The sequence below is a fragment of the Ahaetulla prasina genome, chromosome 6 (assembly GCF_028640845.1).
Source record: "Ahaetulla prasina isolate Xishuangbanna chromosome 6, ASM2864084v1, whole genome shotgun sequence".
Classification (NCBI taxonomy): Eukaryota; Metazoa; Chordata; class Lepidosauria; order Squamata; family Colubridae; genus Ahaetulla; species Ahaetulla prasina.
In genome coordinates this window covers 110370215-110383433 of record NC_080544.1, presented here as the reverse complement: position 1 = coordinate 110383433, position 13219 = coordinate 110370215, and the positions used below count along the sequence as shown (strand labels likewise).

General features: G+C 47.6%; 1 protein-coding gene across 1 annotated transcript; it reads right to left on the bottom strand.

Moving 5' to 3' along the window:
• Nucleotides 1-1467: 1467 nt before the first annotated feature.
• NPPC (natriuretic peptide C) lies at nt 1468-13153 on the bottom strand. The gene is made up of 3 exons (XM_058187330.1): nt 12718-13153; nt 11587-12019; nt 1468-2288 (listed from the first exon to the last, which is right to left on the bottom strand). Exons 1-2 carry the CDS (start codon nt 13018-13020, stop codon nt 11624-11626), a joined length of 699 nt encoding a protein of 232 aa, XP_058043313.1. The 5' UTR covers nt 13021-13153; the 3' UTR covers nt 1468-2288; nt 11587-11623.
• Between the last annotated feature and the right edge of the window lie 66 nt (nt 13154-13219).

The following is a 13219-nucleotide window of genomic DNA, read 5'->3' as shown; positions in this document are numbered from 1 at the left end:
AGGAGGGAGTGGGGTCTATGGAGGAGGAGGAGGACGACTGGGGTCCTTGGTGTTCTCCGAGCTTGATTATTTTCTTGCAGATGTTTCATGACCCAGCTAGGTAACATCATCAGTGCTAGAAGGGGAGTGGCGTGTGTAGAGAAGAGGAGGAGGATGACAACTATGGGATCTTTGGTGTCGTCTGAACCTGGTTGTTTTCTTACCGATGTTTCATCATCCAACTAGATAACATCATACGTTCTCGTATTTGCTCCCTACTGTGAATATACAGTAGCTTGCTCTGCCAGCGTTGGTTGGGGTGTGGTAGACACATAAGAGATAAACCACATTTATACATCGTTGAAAGGACAATGAAAAAAAATAATTAAGCAAACGGGGGGGAAAAAACCAGAACACATCCTCTCCCGCAACCAACACCCAGATAAGCGGGGATTATCACCAGACAAACAATCAGGGGAAAACAATACTCTGATCCAGGAACTAGGAAACCACACCCCCATCAAGGCTGGCAGGGAAATGTACTGTATATAAACGGAGCAAACTTCACACCGCTTCCAAGTTGCCAAGTTGGGATACCCCGCTGTGAAGATACAGGTAGTCCTCAACTTAACAACCGTTCATTTAGTGGCCGTTCAAAGTTACAACGGCCCTGGAAAAAGTGACTTACGACCGTTCTCCACACTTGCAACCCTTTGGCGCATCCCCCTGGTAACGTGATCAAAATCCAGGCGCTTGGCAACTGACTTAATATGTATGATGGCCGCAGCGTACTTGGGGGGGGGGGGGTTGTGTGTCACGTGATCCCTTTTTGTGACTTTCTGACAAGCGGAGTCGATGGGGCAGCCAGATTCACTTACCGCCCACGTTACTCACTTAAAAGAACTGCAATGATTCACTTAACAACCGTGGCAAGAAAAGTTGTAAAACGTCTCTGGAGATTCTCAGTCATCCAGTTCAGGGGTCTCCAACCTTGGTCCCTTTAAGACTTGTGGACTTCAACTCCCAGAGTCCCTCAGCCAGCAAAGCTGGCTGAGGAACTCTGGGAGTTGAAGTCCACAAGTCTTAAAGGGACCAAGGTTGGAGACCCCTGATCCAATTCATGGTTGTCCCAAAGGTGCTTTTTTCAAGTGGCAATTGGAATTTGTTTTTTTCTTTGAAGATCTTTTGCTTCTCATCCAAGAAGCTTCTTCAGCTCTGAGCTGAAAAGTCCAGCTGCCTCCTAAAAAAACCACCTTTGGGACAAAATGGGGTAAAATTTACTTAACAAATCTCCCAACTTAGCAACAGAATTTTTGGGCACAATTATGGTCGTAAACCGAAGACTCCTCCTATTTAGTTTGAGATTTAGATTCAACCGTCGAAGAAGAGGAAAATATTCATCGGCTGTCGCGGAGAAATTGCTGCAAAGACAAGACGGACTTCAAACTTAGCAGTAACGTCGTGTGAACAATAAAAGGCAAAAAGACCTCCAGTCTAGTGATTTTATTTGTGCGGGACTTTTTGAAAACTGGTTGTAATTTTTGTTAAAAACGACAAGCGGAACAGCGGGTCCTTTTAAACCATAGCGTGCATCTTCATCTTTTTTTTTTTTTACAAATTCATTTACTCTTATCCGCGGTTATCTAAAGCCTTTGTCCCAAAACCCACAATTTCAATTTCAGAAAAAGAAAGATTTGCATCGGATTCCAAACAAAGACAAGGTTACCCATCATACATGAAGAATTTTGTGGGGGGTTTTTTTTTGTGTTGTTTTGTTTTCTTCCAGCTATTCAGGATGAGAGGGGAAATAAAAAGAAGAAGTTACAATGCTCGGCCCCTTTTCATTTCGTTTACATAAATAAAATTTTGTTTTCTTATAAATATCTCTTTATAAACAATATATAAATAGCTTTTACAACTTAAATACATTTATGCGTGACACGAATGTACAAACAGCGATCGGGAGGGCATAACACAGCTGGTTTTTCTCAGTCTCCAAGAAACGGTCCTTTGTCATGGGGGAAGAAGTTGTGCGGGTGTGTTGGTTGTGTTTTTGTGTGGGTGTGTTGGTGTCTATATAAATGGCGTCTATGTATATATTGGGTAAGATAAGATGATTTGGGGGTGCAAAACTCAATCCAACCCTACCCGGATCCCTCCCACTTAAAATAGTTGTTTTGGCGTCAGGTCCTCGTACCAACCGGAAACAGGCTGTGTGGCCCTTCGGGTCCCGCCAGTGGGGCCCTGGGTGACTGCAGGGGATGTCCAGAAATGTCCGCGGATGGGGTGGGGTGTGTCCCTTCAAAGACCTGGAAGAAAAGCATCAAAAGAATCATCAGAGGATTCTGACAAGGGGAGAAGCAACCTGGAATTGAGGAGAAGCATCGTAACGCGGAAGACCATTAACCAGTGGAACAGCTTGCCACCAGAAGTTGTGTTTGCCCCATCACCGGAGGTTTTAAAGAAGAGACTGGGCAGCCACTTGTCTGGAATGGTAGAGGGTCTCCTGCTTGAACGGAGGGCTGGGCTAGATGACCTCAAAAGTCCCTCCCAGCTCTATTCTGATTCTGAAATGGGACAGGGTCTCCTGCTTGAGCAGAGGGATGGACTAAATGACCTCCAAGACCCCTCCCAGCTCTATTCTGATTGATTGACATCCCAAGCAATTGTCCACCACCTCTTTACAGAAAAAGAGAATACAGGTAGTCCTCGGCTGACAACCACAACTGAGCCCCAAATTTCTGTTGCTAAGCGAGACATTAGTTAAGTGAACTTTATCCCATTTTATGACCTTCCTTGCCGCAGTTGTTAAGGAAATCACCGCAGCGGTTAAGTTAGCGACACGGCTGTTAAGTGAACCGGGCTTCCCCACGGATTTTGCTAGTCCGAAGGTCGCAAAAGGGGGACCTATGTGACCCCAGGAGGCTGCAACCGTCGCAAATACGAATCAGTTGCCGAGCACCTCTGAAATTTGATCGTGTGACCGTGGGGCTGCTGCAACGGTCGTAAGTGTGAAAACGGTCATACGTCACTTTTTTTCAGGGCCGTTGTAACTTTGAACGGTCATTAAACGAACTGTTGTAAGTCGAGGACTGCCTGCAACAGAGTTGGAAAGGACCTTAAGGGGTCATCTAGTCCAGTGGGTCACCAACCTTGGTAGCTTTTAAGACTTGTGGACTTCAACTCCCAGAATTCCTCAGCCAGCAAAACTTTGCTGTGGACTTCAACTTTAAGGCTTGTGGACTTCAACTCCCAGAATTCCTTCTGGGAGTTGAAGTCCACAAGTCTTAAAAGTTGACAAGGTTGGAGATGAGCTATTCAGACTGCTAGAGATAGCCCTCCACTTACAACAGTTTGTTTAGTGACCGTTCGAAGTTACAACCGCACAGAAAAATGTGGCTTAGAACCGTGTTTCGTGGTTGCAACCTCTGTAGCATCCCCAGGATCATGTGATCAGAATTTGGACACTTGGCAGCCGACTCAGATTTATGACGGTCGCAGTGTCCCAGGTTCACGTGATCCCCCTTTGGCGACCTTCTGACAAAGCCAAGTCCGTGGGGAAGCCAGATTCACTTAACAGCCGTGTTATTAACTTAACAATTGCAGGGATTCACTTAACGACCGTGGCAAGTACGGTCGTAAAATGGGGCGAAAACTCACCTAACAAATGTTTTGCTTAGCAAGTTGAATTTCAGGCTCCATCAGGGTCATAACTCGAGGACTATCTGTACTTTCCAGGTCTCAAATGCTGCTATATAGGTAGTCCTCGACTTACGACTACGATTGAGCCCAACATTTATGTTGTCCAGACATTTCTTAATTGAGTTTTGACTCATTTTACGACCTTTCTTACCACTTGCCATTTTATGACGGCTGCGGCACCCAGAGTCCCCTGATCGCCATTTGCGACCTTCCCAGCTGGCTTCCGGCAAGCGAAGCCAATGGGGGGGGGGGGGGAAGCTGGATTAATGACTGCATGTTTCCCTTAACAACTGCAGTGATTCGCTTAAAAAGCTTGGCAAAAAAAAAGTTGTAAAATGAGGCAGTGCGCATTGGACAACCGCCTTGCTTAGGGAAGGAGAATCTGGCCCCAGGTGTGGTCACAAGTTGAGGACTATTGCTTGAGCAGGGGTTGGACTAGAACAGGGGTCTCCAACTTCGGCAACTTTCAAGACTTGTGGACTTGAACTCCCAGAATTCCAAAAGCTTGCTGAGTCACTAAACAAACTGTTGTAAGTGGAGGGCTATCTCTAGCAGTCTGAATAGCTCATCTCCAACCTTGTCAACTTTTAAGACTTGTGGACTTCAACTCCCAGAAGGAATTCTGGGAGTTGAAGTCCACAAGTCTTAAAGTTGAAGTCCACAGCAAAGCTTTGCTGGCTGAGGAACTCTGGGAGTTGAAGTCCACAAGTCTTAAAGTTGACAAGATTGGAGACCCCTGGCTTAAAGCTGAATTGGTTCCTGGCCAATATAGTTGGCCAGGAACAAATAATCCATTGTGTGTAGTCCATCAAGATTACGCCCTCTCAGTGCAGGTAGTCCTCAATTTATGACCACAACTGAGACCAAAATGTAGCTGCTGTTAAACGAGACATTTTTTAAAGCCCCATTTTACGACCTTTCTTGCCACCGTTGTTAAGTGAATCACTGCAGTAGATACGTTAGTAACACGGTTGTTTAAGTGAATCTGGTTTCCCCATGGATTTTGCTTGTGAGAAAGTCACAAAAGGGGATCACGTGACACACACACCCCGGCGACGCTTCAACCGTCATAAATATGAATCCGTTGCCAAGCGTCTGAATTTTGATCACATGACCATGGGGAAGGCTGCAACGGTCGTTAAGTGTGAAACGCGGCCATCAGTCACTTTTTCTCAGCGGCGCTGTAACTTCAAACGGTCATTAAATAAATTATTGTAAGACGAGGACTATTTGTGAAATGTTCATACTACTTTCAACAACTTATTAGACTTCAGGCGTTAGGAGATGCGCACCCCGAGAATTGCATTCTGTGGAGGAAAGTTTAATCAATCAGAACAGAAGCTGGAAGGGACCTTAGAGGTCTTCTAGCCCAACCCTCTCTACAGCTGAACCTTCCCCATCGAGTCTTATTCTTATTCTCAGATATTGCAAGCCGCTAAAAGAACCTTTAATTGACTTTCATCCCCACATCCCTATCATTAACAGGGCAACAAGAGTTAGAAGAGACCTTGGAGCAGGGGTCTCCAAATTTAGCAGCTTTTAGACTTGTGGACTTCAATTCCCAGAATTCATGGCTAGCTGGGGAATTCTGGGAGCTGAAGTCCACAAGTCTTAAAAGTTGTTAAGGTTGGGGACCTCTTGCCTTGGGAGGTCTTCTAGTCCAACCCCCCCCCTCTCTTTTTTAAAAAAAATTTATATCCCGCACGTCTCCGAAGACTCAGGGCGGCTTACACAGTGTTAAGCAATAGTCTTCATCCATTTGTATATTATATATATGCAAAGTCAACTTATTGCCCCCCCAACAATCTGGGTCCTCATTTTACCTACCTTATAAAGGATGGAAGGCTGAGTCAACCTTGGGCCTGGTGGGGCTTGAACCTGCAGTAATTGCAGGCAGCTGTGTTAATAACAGACTGCTTAGTCTGCTGAGCCACCAGAGGCCCTTGTTCAAGGAGGAGACCCTAATATCCATTCCAGACCATTGGCTCTCCAATCTCTTCTTAAAGCGATGGAGCAGTTCCCCCTGGTTAATTGTTCCCACAGTCAGGAAATTTCTCCTTATTTCTTTAAGTGGCTCGCTCCTTGATGAGCTTCCATCCGTTGCCCCTTGTCCTGTCTTCAGGTGCTTTGGAGAACAGGCTAAAACCCCTTTCCCTCTTCTTTTGGGGCAGCCCCTCAATACTAATGTCTCCCCTAACATTAGGTTATATAACTTTCTCTATAAGCCTTTGCTAACCATGGAAGGAGGAGACGTAAATCTAGCAAAAACCTCCAGTGTGTTGAAGCACCCACGACTTCCGAAGTTGGGGTTAATTCGTTTTTAAGGGAGTGAGAAAGCAAGGGGCCACCAGGGCACAAAAATGAGGGTCTGAGAGACCCTGATTAACCCAGGGGTCCTCAAAACTCTGCAGCTTTAAGACTTGTGGACTTCAACTCCCAAAATTCTGCAGCCAGCATAGCTGAAATCCACAAGTCTTAAAGCTGCCAAATTTGAAGACCTCTGGATTATTCCTTGAGGAGGCAGGTTCCATAATGCTTCTGAGCATTTATTTATTTATTTATTTATTTATTTATTTATTTGAATTTATATCCCGCCCTTCTCCGAAGACTCAGGGCGGCTTACATTGTGTAACAGTACACAATTACATTGCCGAAAAGCCACCGCAGCAGCGACTCTCGGCGCATTAAGCATGGCTAATTTTTCCAAAGATCTTCAATTTTTTTTTTTTTTTAAAAAATACACTTCAAAGAGGAATCGCGAATGCCATCTCCTCTCTTTTCAAAAAGTTCCACCAACACAGGAAACAACAACAACAACAACAGCAATAACAACAACAACGACGTCCAATTCACACACAAGGGCCTTCCGTAGGGACAAAAGCAGCTTTTTTTGTGCACAAGCCGTTGCTAGGCAAAACAATGTGTTCCCGGCAACCGTCTGGTTGGTGAGAGGCCCTAAATTTAGGGTGCTCGCCTCCTAAATTTGCTCTGGGATCATTCTCCAAAGTAACCGGATCTTCCCTGCTGCCAACCTGAAAGCACACAGTCCTCGATTTACGGCAGTTCATTTAGTGACCGCTCGAAGTTTACGACGGCCCTGAAAAAAGTGACTTGCTACAGGTTTTTCCCCACACTGTGGCATCCCCTGTGATCCAACTTCAGCTGCTCAGCAGCCAACTCGTACTTATTGACCGATGCAGGTCACGTGATCCCCTTTTGCGACGTTCTGACAAGCCAAGTCAATGGGGCAGCCAGATTCACTTAATGACCATGTAACTAGTTTAACACCGGCAGTGATTCGCTTAACAACTGTGGCAAGAAAGGTCATTAAACGGGAGAAAATTCACTGGAGAAGTGTCTCACTTAACAACGGAAGCGTCGGGCTCAATTGTGGTCGTTAAGTCGAGAACTAACTGTAGGATGCTAACAGCCTGTGCCAGGATATTTTTTTCAACCTTAGCAGCTTGACGGCTGGGGAATTCTATAGCTGGCTGGGGAATTCTGGGAGTTGAAGTCCACCCGTCTTCAAGCTGCCAAAGTTGAGAAATACAGATTTACGCTAATCTTCCTTCCAGTTGTATTGCTCAATATTTCATCCCACCACCTTTTTAAGTCCCGTATTCTGCTTTGCCGGGGATTTTGCCCAAACGAGATCTGCGGCTAAAGAGAAGGCGAAACGAAGCTGCCAACCCGGTATTAATAATTCGGCAGCCTTTTAATAAAGACTTAATTAAGACCTACAAAAAAAAAAGCAACAACAGAAGAATCTCCCTGGGGAGCATTAGAGAAACACCTGTCCAGACCTTCTGCAGGGCTTTGGCATGGCTATAAGAAACAGCAAATAAATAAATAAATAAAAATAAAAGGTGGCAATTTGGAAGCTTAAAAGAAATTAACTTTGTCGCCGAGTCATGGAAAAAAAAACACCACTTGGAGACGATTCCTTAAGAGGTGTATCGGTTCTCAAGTGACAACAGTTCATTTAGTGACCAAAGTTACGACGAGTTTGGGACTTACGACCATTTTTCCACACTTAAGACCATTGCAGTGATCAAAATTCAGGACTCATATTTATGACGGTTGCCATGTCCCGGGGTCACGCGACCCCCTTTTGCCACCTTCGGCCAAGCCAAGCCAATGGGGAAGCCAGATTCACTTAACAACCCTGTCGCTAACTGAACCGCTGCAGTGAGTGGCAAAATGGGACAAAACTCACTTAACAAATGTCTTGCTTAGCAACAGGAATTTGGGGCTCAGGGGTGGTTGTAAGGCGAGAACCACCTGCATTCAAAACTGCCCAGTAGGAATTTTCCTGGAGGTTGTTGAACCTACTGCAGGAGTTCCAGATCTGCTCGAAATTCTAGATCACAATTCCCATCAGGCACAACGGCGTTATCTGAGGATGATGGGAGCACCTAGGCAGGAAGGCTGGCATGCAAACGCTTAAAATAAAACAATTAATAAAATAAATGCGACCAATAAGATGTTTTGTATGTCGGCGATCCATCTTCTTTGTTTAGTTTTTTTCGCACCGAGTTGGGGGCTGGAACTATTCCTGCTATGCAACAGATGTGCAAGAATATATTTATACCTATTTTATTTTAAATGGACAAATACACTTTTTCCAGCCGGCTGGTTAGAAAGCTAACGAAACCGGCTATAATTATGCCCGGTGCCTCATTTAGCCAGAAACAGGTGGCTGCCAAATCCGAAAGTTGTTTTTTAAGGGTGAAAAAAAAATGCACTACCCTTTTGTACACTTCGGGATCCGAAACTGCTCAGAAAGTATCTGAGATCTCAAATTCTACCTCTTCCCTAGGGCAGGAAGCCCTTCGAGTCTTCCAAACCCTAGAGACATTTTATCAGCCTTCGTTTAAAAAGGATCTTCGGGGAATCAGAATTTCGGTGCAAAATTGGCTGCGCTGTTGCCTACCGAAATTGAACGGGTTGCAAGATAACTTTGGTACTTGGCCGTGCCCGATGCAGGAGTCCCGAACAACTTTGAAGAAAAATCTGTGTTCTATCTTAAAATTGGGGTTGTTTATTTTTTTTAAAAAAAAAACTTATTTAATAATCTCTGTTGATTTTAGTATTTAATGTTTTGCCCCTTTGTTTTTAATGAGGGTTGCAAGCGGACAGCGATGGGCGGCGCATAAATTTAACAAAGGAATAAAAATTTGGTAGGACGATCACAGGCGGATTTCGCTGCGTCGTTCGGCGACTGAAGAATGGGAAGGAAAACAGCCTGCGGCAAAATCACACACTGGCTCACAATTCTGTTACACAACCAAGACAGAGACGAATCGGTTGTGAGTCTCTGAAGCTGCCACTCAGCCAGCTGCAGAAGTGCAAGAAGCAGGACCGGTCTCTATTAATACTGGTGGTCCTCAACTTACGGCCACAACTGAGCCCAAAATTTCTGTTGCTAAGCGAGATTTTGCCCCATACTTGCTGCATTTGTTACGTGACTCACTTCAGTTGTTATATTACGTTGACTTCGACTGTCAACAGATCGCAAAAGTGAGCTCTGCTGGCTAGGGAATTCTGGGAGTCGAAGTCCACCCTTAAAATTAAAATTGGCACGGTAGAGAAATCTTCCACAACTTGAACTCCCAGCATTCCCAGTGGGTTTTAAGAATTTGCACCCTCGTTTACGGGAAAACAACTCTTCACTCGAAAACTACAGATGATTGGATACACACCAAGGTCCCCCTGTTGCAACCCTACCACCTACAAGAAAAGCAGGATAATAGACCATCATGGATGGAATTAAACATCCCCGGTTTCTATTCACACAACACACTTAACCCAGGTCAATTAACAGCTGCTTTCCAACATACTTAGCTTGCATTTCTTCCCTCGCTTTATGGTTGGCCCAACCTTGGCGACTTCCTTCTTTTACACTCCCATAGTCCCACAAACGTCCTTTCAAAATAAGATGGGCAGCTAATACATTTAATTAATAAATAGCAAACACAGGTTGTCCTCGACCTACAACAGTTCAATTAAGTGACCGTTTTAAGTTAGAAAAGCACCGGAAAAAAGTGACTTGCGGCCGTTTTTTGCACGCTTACTACAATGGCAGCATTCTTGTGATCAAAAGGTGGATGTTTGGGAAGCAACTTGTATTTATGACGGTTACTGCGTCCTGGGTCCTGTGATTCCCTCCCCCTTTTGCAACCTTCTGACGTACAACGGGAAAGGCAGAACCGCGTTACTAACTCCACAAGCGCGGCAATTCCTCTTAACAACGGTGGCAAGCAAGGTCGAGAAATGGATCCAAAGTCAATAACCGTCTTGCTTAGCCACGGAGATTTGGGGCACCATTGTGGTCGTTAAGTTCGAGGATGAACCCGTCCAATAAATTGTGTCCGAACCCCAGGAAATAGATTCAGAGGCAGGAAACTCCCACTGTCTGAATGTCCAGTTTGGGAACAGCTTCCCCCCTGAGTCTTTTCAGTGCCCGCCCCCCAAACACCAGCCCCCCCCACTAAATTTCTCTATCCCGACGACAAACGGACCGGATGTATAAAAGGAACAACCCACCCTTCTAATGTGACACCCCAGACTTTGATTCAGCTGTTCTTTCATCCCCCCCACCAGCACCAATGGACCGGAGTGAAATGCTCCCGATTTGGACCGGATCACCCGATCCGGCAGCAATGGCGGTGGGTGGTTCGGAGAACTGGTAGCAAAAAAACCCTGCCCTCCCCCCACTGCCCGTGCCCAGCTGAGCTGCACAATCATCCGAGTGTTTGTTTTTTTTTTAAAGAAAAAATGCTTTTAAAAGTAAAAAAAAAAAGCCTCTGATGATCGAGCGGCTCAGCTGGGATCGTCAGAGCCTTTTAAAGCATTTTTTTCTACAATTGTAGAAAAATGTAAAAAAAAAATGCTTTTAAAAGGCTCCTCCGACGATCCCAACTGAGTTGCCTGATCGTCAAAGGCTTTTTTTTCTCTTTTAAAGGCAAAAAAAAAATGCTTTTAAAAGAAAAGAAAAAAAAGCCTCTGACAATCAGGCAACTCAGCTGGGATCGTCAGAGCCTTTCAAAAGCGTTTTTTTTACAACCTCTTCGTCCAAAGAGCTTATAGAAAAAAATGCTTTTCAAAGGCTCCTCCGACGATCCCAGCTGAGTCGCCTGATCGCCAGAACCTTTTAAAAGCATTTTTTCTACAATTGTAGAAAATGTAAAAAAATGCTTTTAAAAGGCTCCTCCGACGATCCCAACTGAGTTGCCTGATCGTCAAAGGCTTTTTTTTCTCTTTTAAAGGCAAAAAAAAAATGCTTTTAAAAGAAAAGAAAAAAAAGCCTCTGACAATCAGGCAACTCAGCGGGGATCGTCAGAGCCTTTCAAAAGCGTTTTTTTAAACAACCTCTTCGGCCAAAGAGCTTATAGAAAAAAATGCTTTTAAAAGGCTCCTCCGACGATCCCAGCTGAGTCGCCTGATCGCCAGAACCTTTTAAAAGCATTTTTTAACAGCCATTTTGGCTAAAGAGGCTGTAAAAACAATGCTTTTGAAAGGTTCTGGCGATCCCAGCTGAGTTGCCTGATCATCAGAGGCTTTTTTTTCTCTTTTAAAGGCCAAAAAAAAAAAAAAGCAGCTTTTAAAAGAAAAGAAAAAAAGCCTCTGACAATCAGGCAACTCAGCTGGGATCGCCAGAACCTTTCAAAAGCATTGTTTTTACAGCCTCTTCAGGGCCCGGAAGAGCTTGTAGAAAAAAAAAAATGCTTTTAAAAGTACAAAAAAAAGAAAGAAAGAAAGAAAGAAAAAAGTTGGCCCCACCCACCCAGTCACATTAACCCCCCTCCAAGCCACGCCCACAGAACCGGTAGCAACCCATGTTAATCTTTCTCCCCCCTCCAAGGGACTTTGTTGCCCCTGTGGCCAGGCGCGCTTGCCACTCACCGCCGCCAGGTGTCGCCTTCGGGCCGGCCTCGACGGCTCAGCAGCCCAGGCCGCTGTAGGAGCCGATGCGGTCGATCTTGAGGCCGAAGCAGCCCTTGCCCAGCCCTTTCTTGGGCAGCCCCTTCAGACGACGCGAGCCGCCGCCTCCTCCGCCTCCTCCTGCTGCGTGGTGCTCGGGGTGCACCATCCGGCCCCAGGCGGCCCGCGACTGCTTGCTGTCGGGGCGCAAATCCCGCATCAGCCGCGAGGCAGCCGCCGCCGCCGCCGCTCCGCCTTTGCTCTTCGGTGGCACCGGGGCTGCGTTGGCCGCTTTGGAGCCGCTGCGCCCGCCGCCTCCTCCTCCTCCTCCGCCGCCGCCAACCGCGGGCCCCGACGACCCCTCCGGCTGCTCCGTCAGCTCCCCCCGCAGCGCCGTCGTGCCGCCCGCCGGAGCCTGCCCAACAAAACAAAACAAAAACCCGTCCACGGCCGTCAGGGCAAGCCCCGGACGCCCCTGCCTTGCCTTGCCTTGCCTTGCCCACCCGAAGGGCGCGATCGCGAGTGGGGGTCCGAGGTGGGCGAGTGGGTGGGGGTCGTGCGGCGGAAGCGGGGAGAGAAAACAGAAGAAGCGATGGCGCCGGGGAGTTTGGAGAAAAGTTTGCGCGGATTAGACGGGGAGGGTGGGAAAGGAGGAAAAGGAGGACAAGGGACAAGGAGGAAAGAGGAAAAGGAGGAAAAGGAAAAAGGAGGAAAAGGGAGAGGGGAAGGAAAAGGGAGGAAAAAGAGGAAAAGGAAAGTTTGCCGGATTAGACGGGGAGGGTGGGAAAATAGGAAAAGGATGGAAAAGGACAAAAAGGAAGAAAAGGAAAAAGGAGGAAAAGGAAAGTTTGCAGGATTAGACCGGGAGGGTGGGAAAGGAGGAAAAGGGGGGGGGGGCGTCCCGCCGTCCGTTTCTCCCAACCGACCCCCGACCCCCATTTCCAGCGTTCTCCGGCCGGCCCAGCCTGCGACGCCCGTGGTTGAAGGCGGGGACGATGGGAGCCGTAGTTTCCCCTCTCCTCCCGCTTCCCAAACCCGACGCCGCGATCAGTGGACGCGCGCCCAACCCGCCCAGCGCCCAGAACGTCGAGGGAAAAGCCGACCGCGGCTCACCTTGTGCAGCAGCGGCGGCGGTGGCGCCGGCTTCCCGTCGAGGGCGAGAGGCAGCAGGGCCAGTAGCAACAGCAGCAGCCCGCTGGCCGCCAGACGGGAGCACAACATCCCTGGGCGGCGCAAACCAAGAACCGGCTGGGCGAGAAAGAGAAAGCGAATGAGAAAGAGAGAAAGAGAAAGAGAGAGAGAGAAGCTTCGACGGCGCGGACCGCTGAGCCGAGCCGAGCCGAGCGCTGGTGCCTCCGGAGCGTCTGATTGAGCCGCGTTCGCTTGCCTGGCCGGCTCCGCTCTTAGCGCCGGCATCGCCTCCCGCGCCTTATATAGGCGACCTGCAGGTGACGCCCCGACGGCAGCCCCCGCCCCGGCCGGGAGGGAGGGAGGGAGCCCTCGCCATCCAGCGATCGATGCTTCGCTCGCCCGCCCAGCCTCCCTCCCTCCTTCCTGGCCTGGAGGGGACGGGGGTGGGGGACGGGATGGGCCCCGAGGGGGCGCTCTGGGGCAG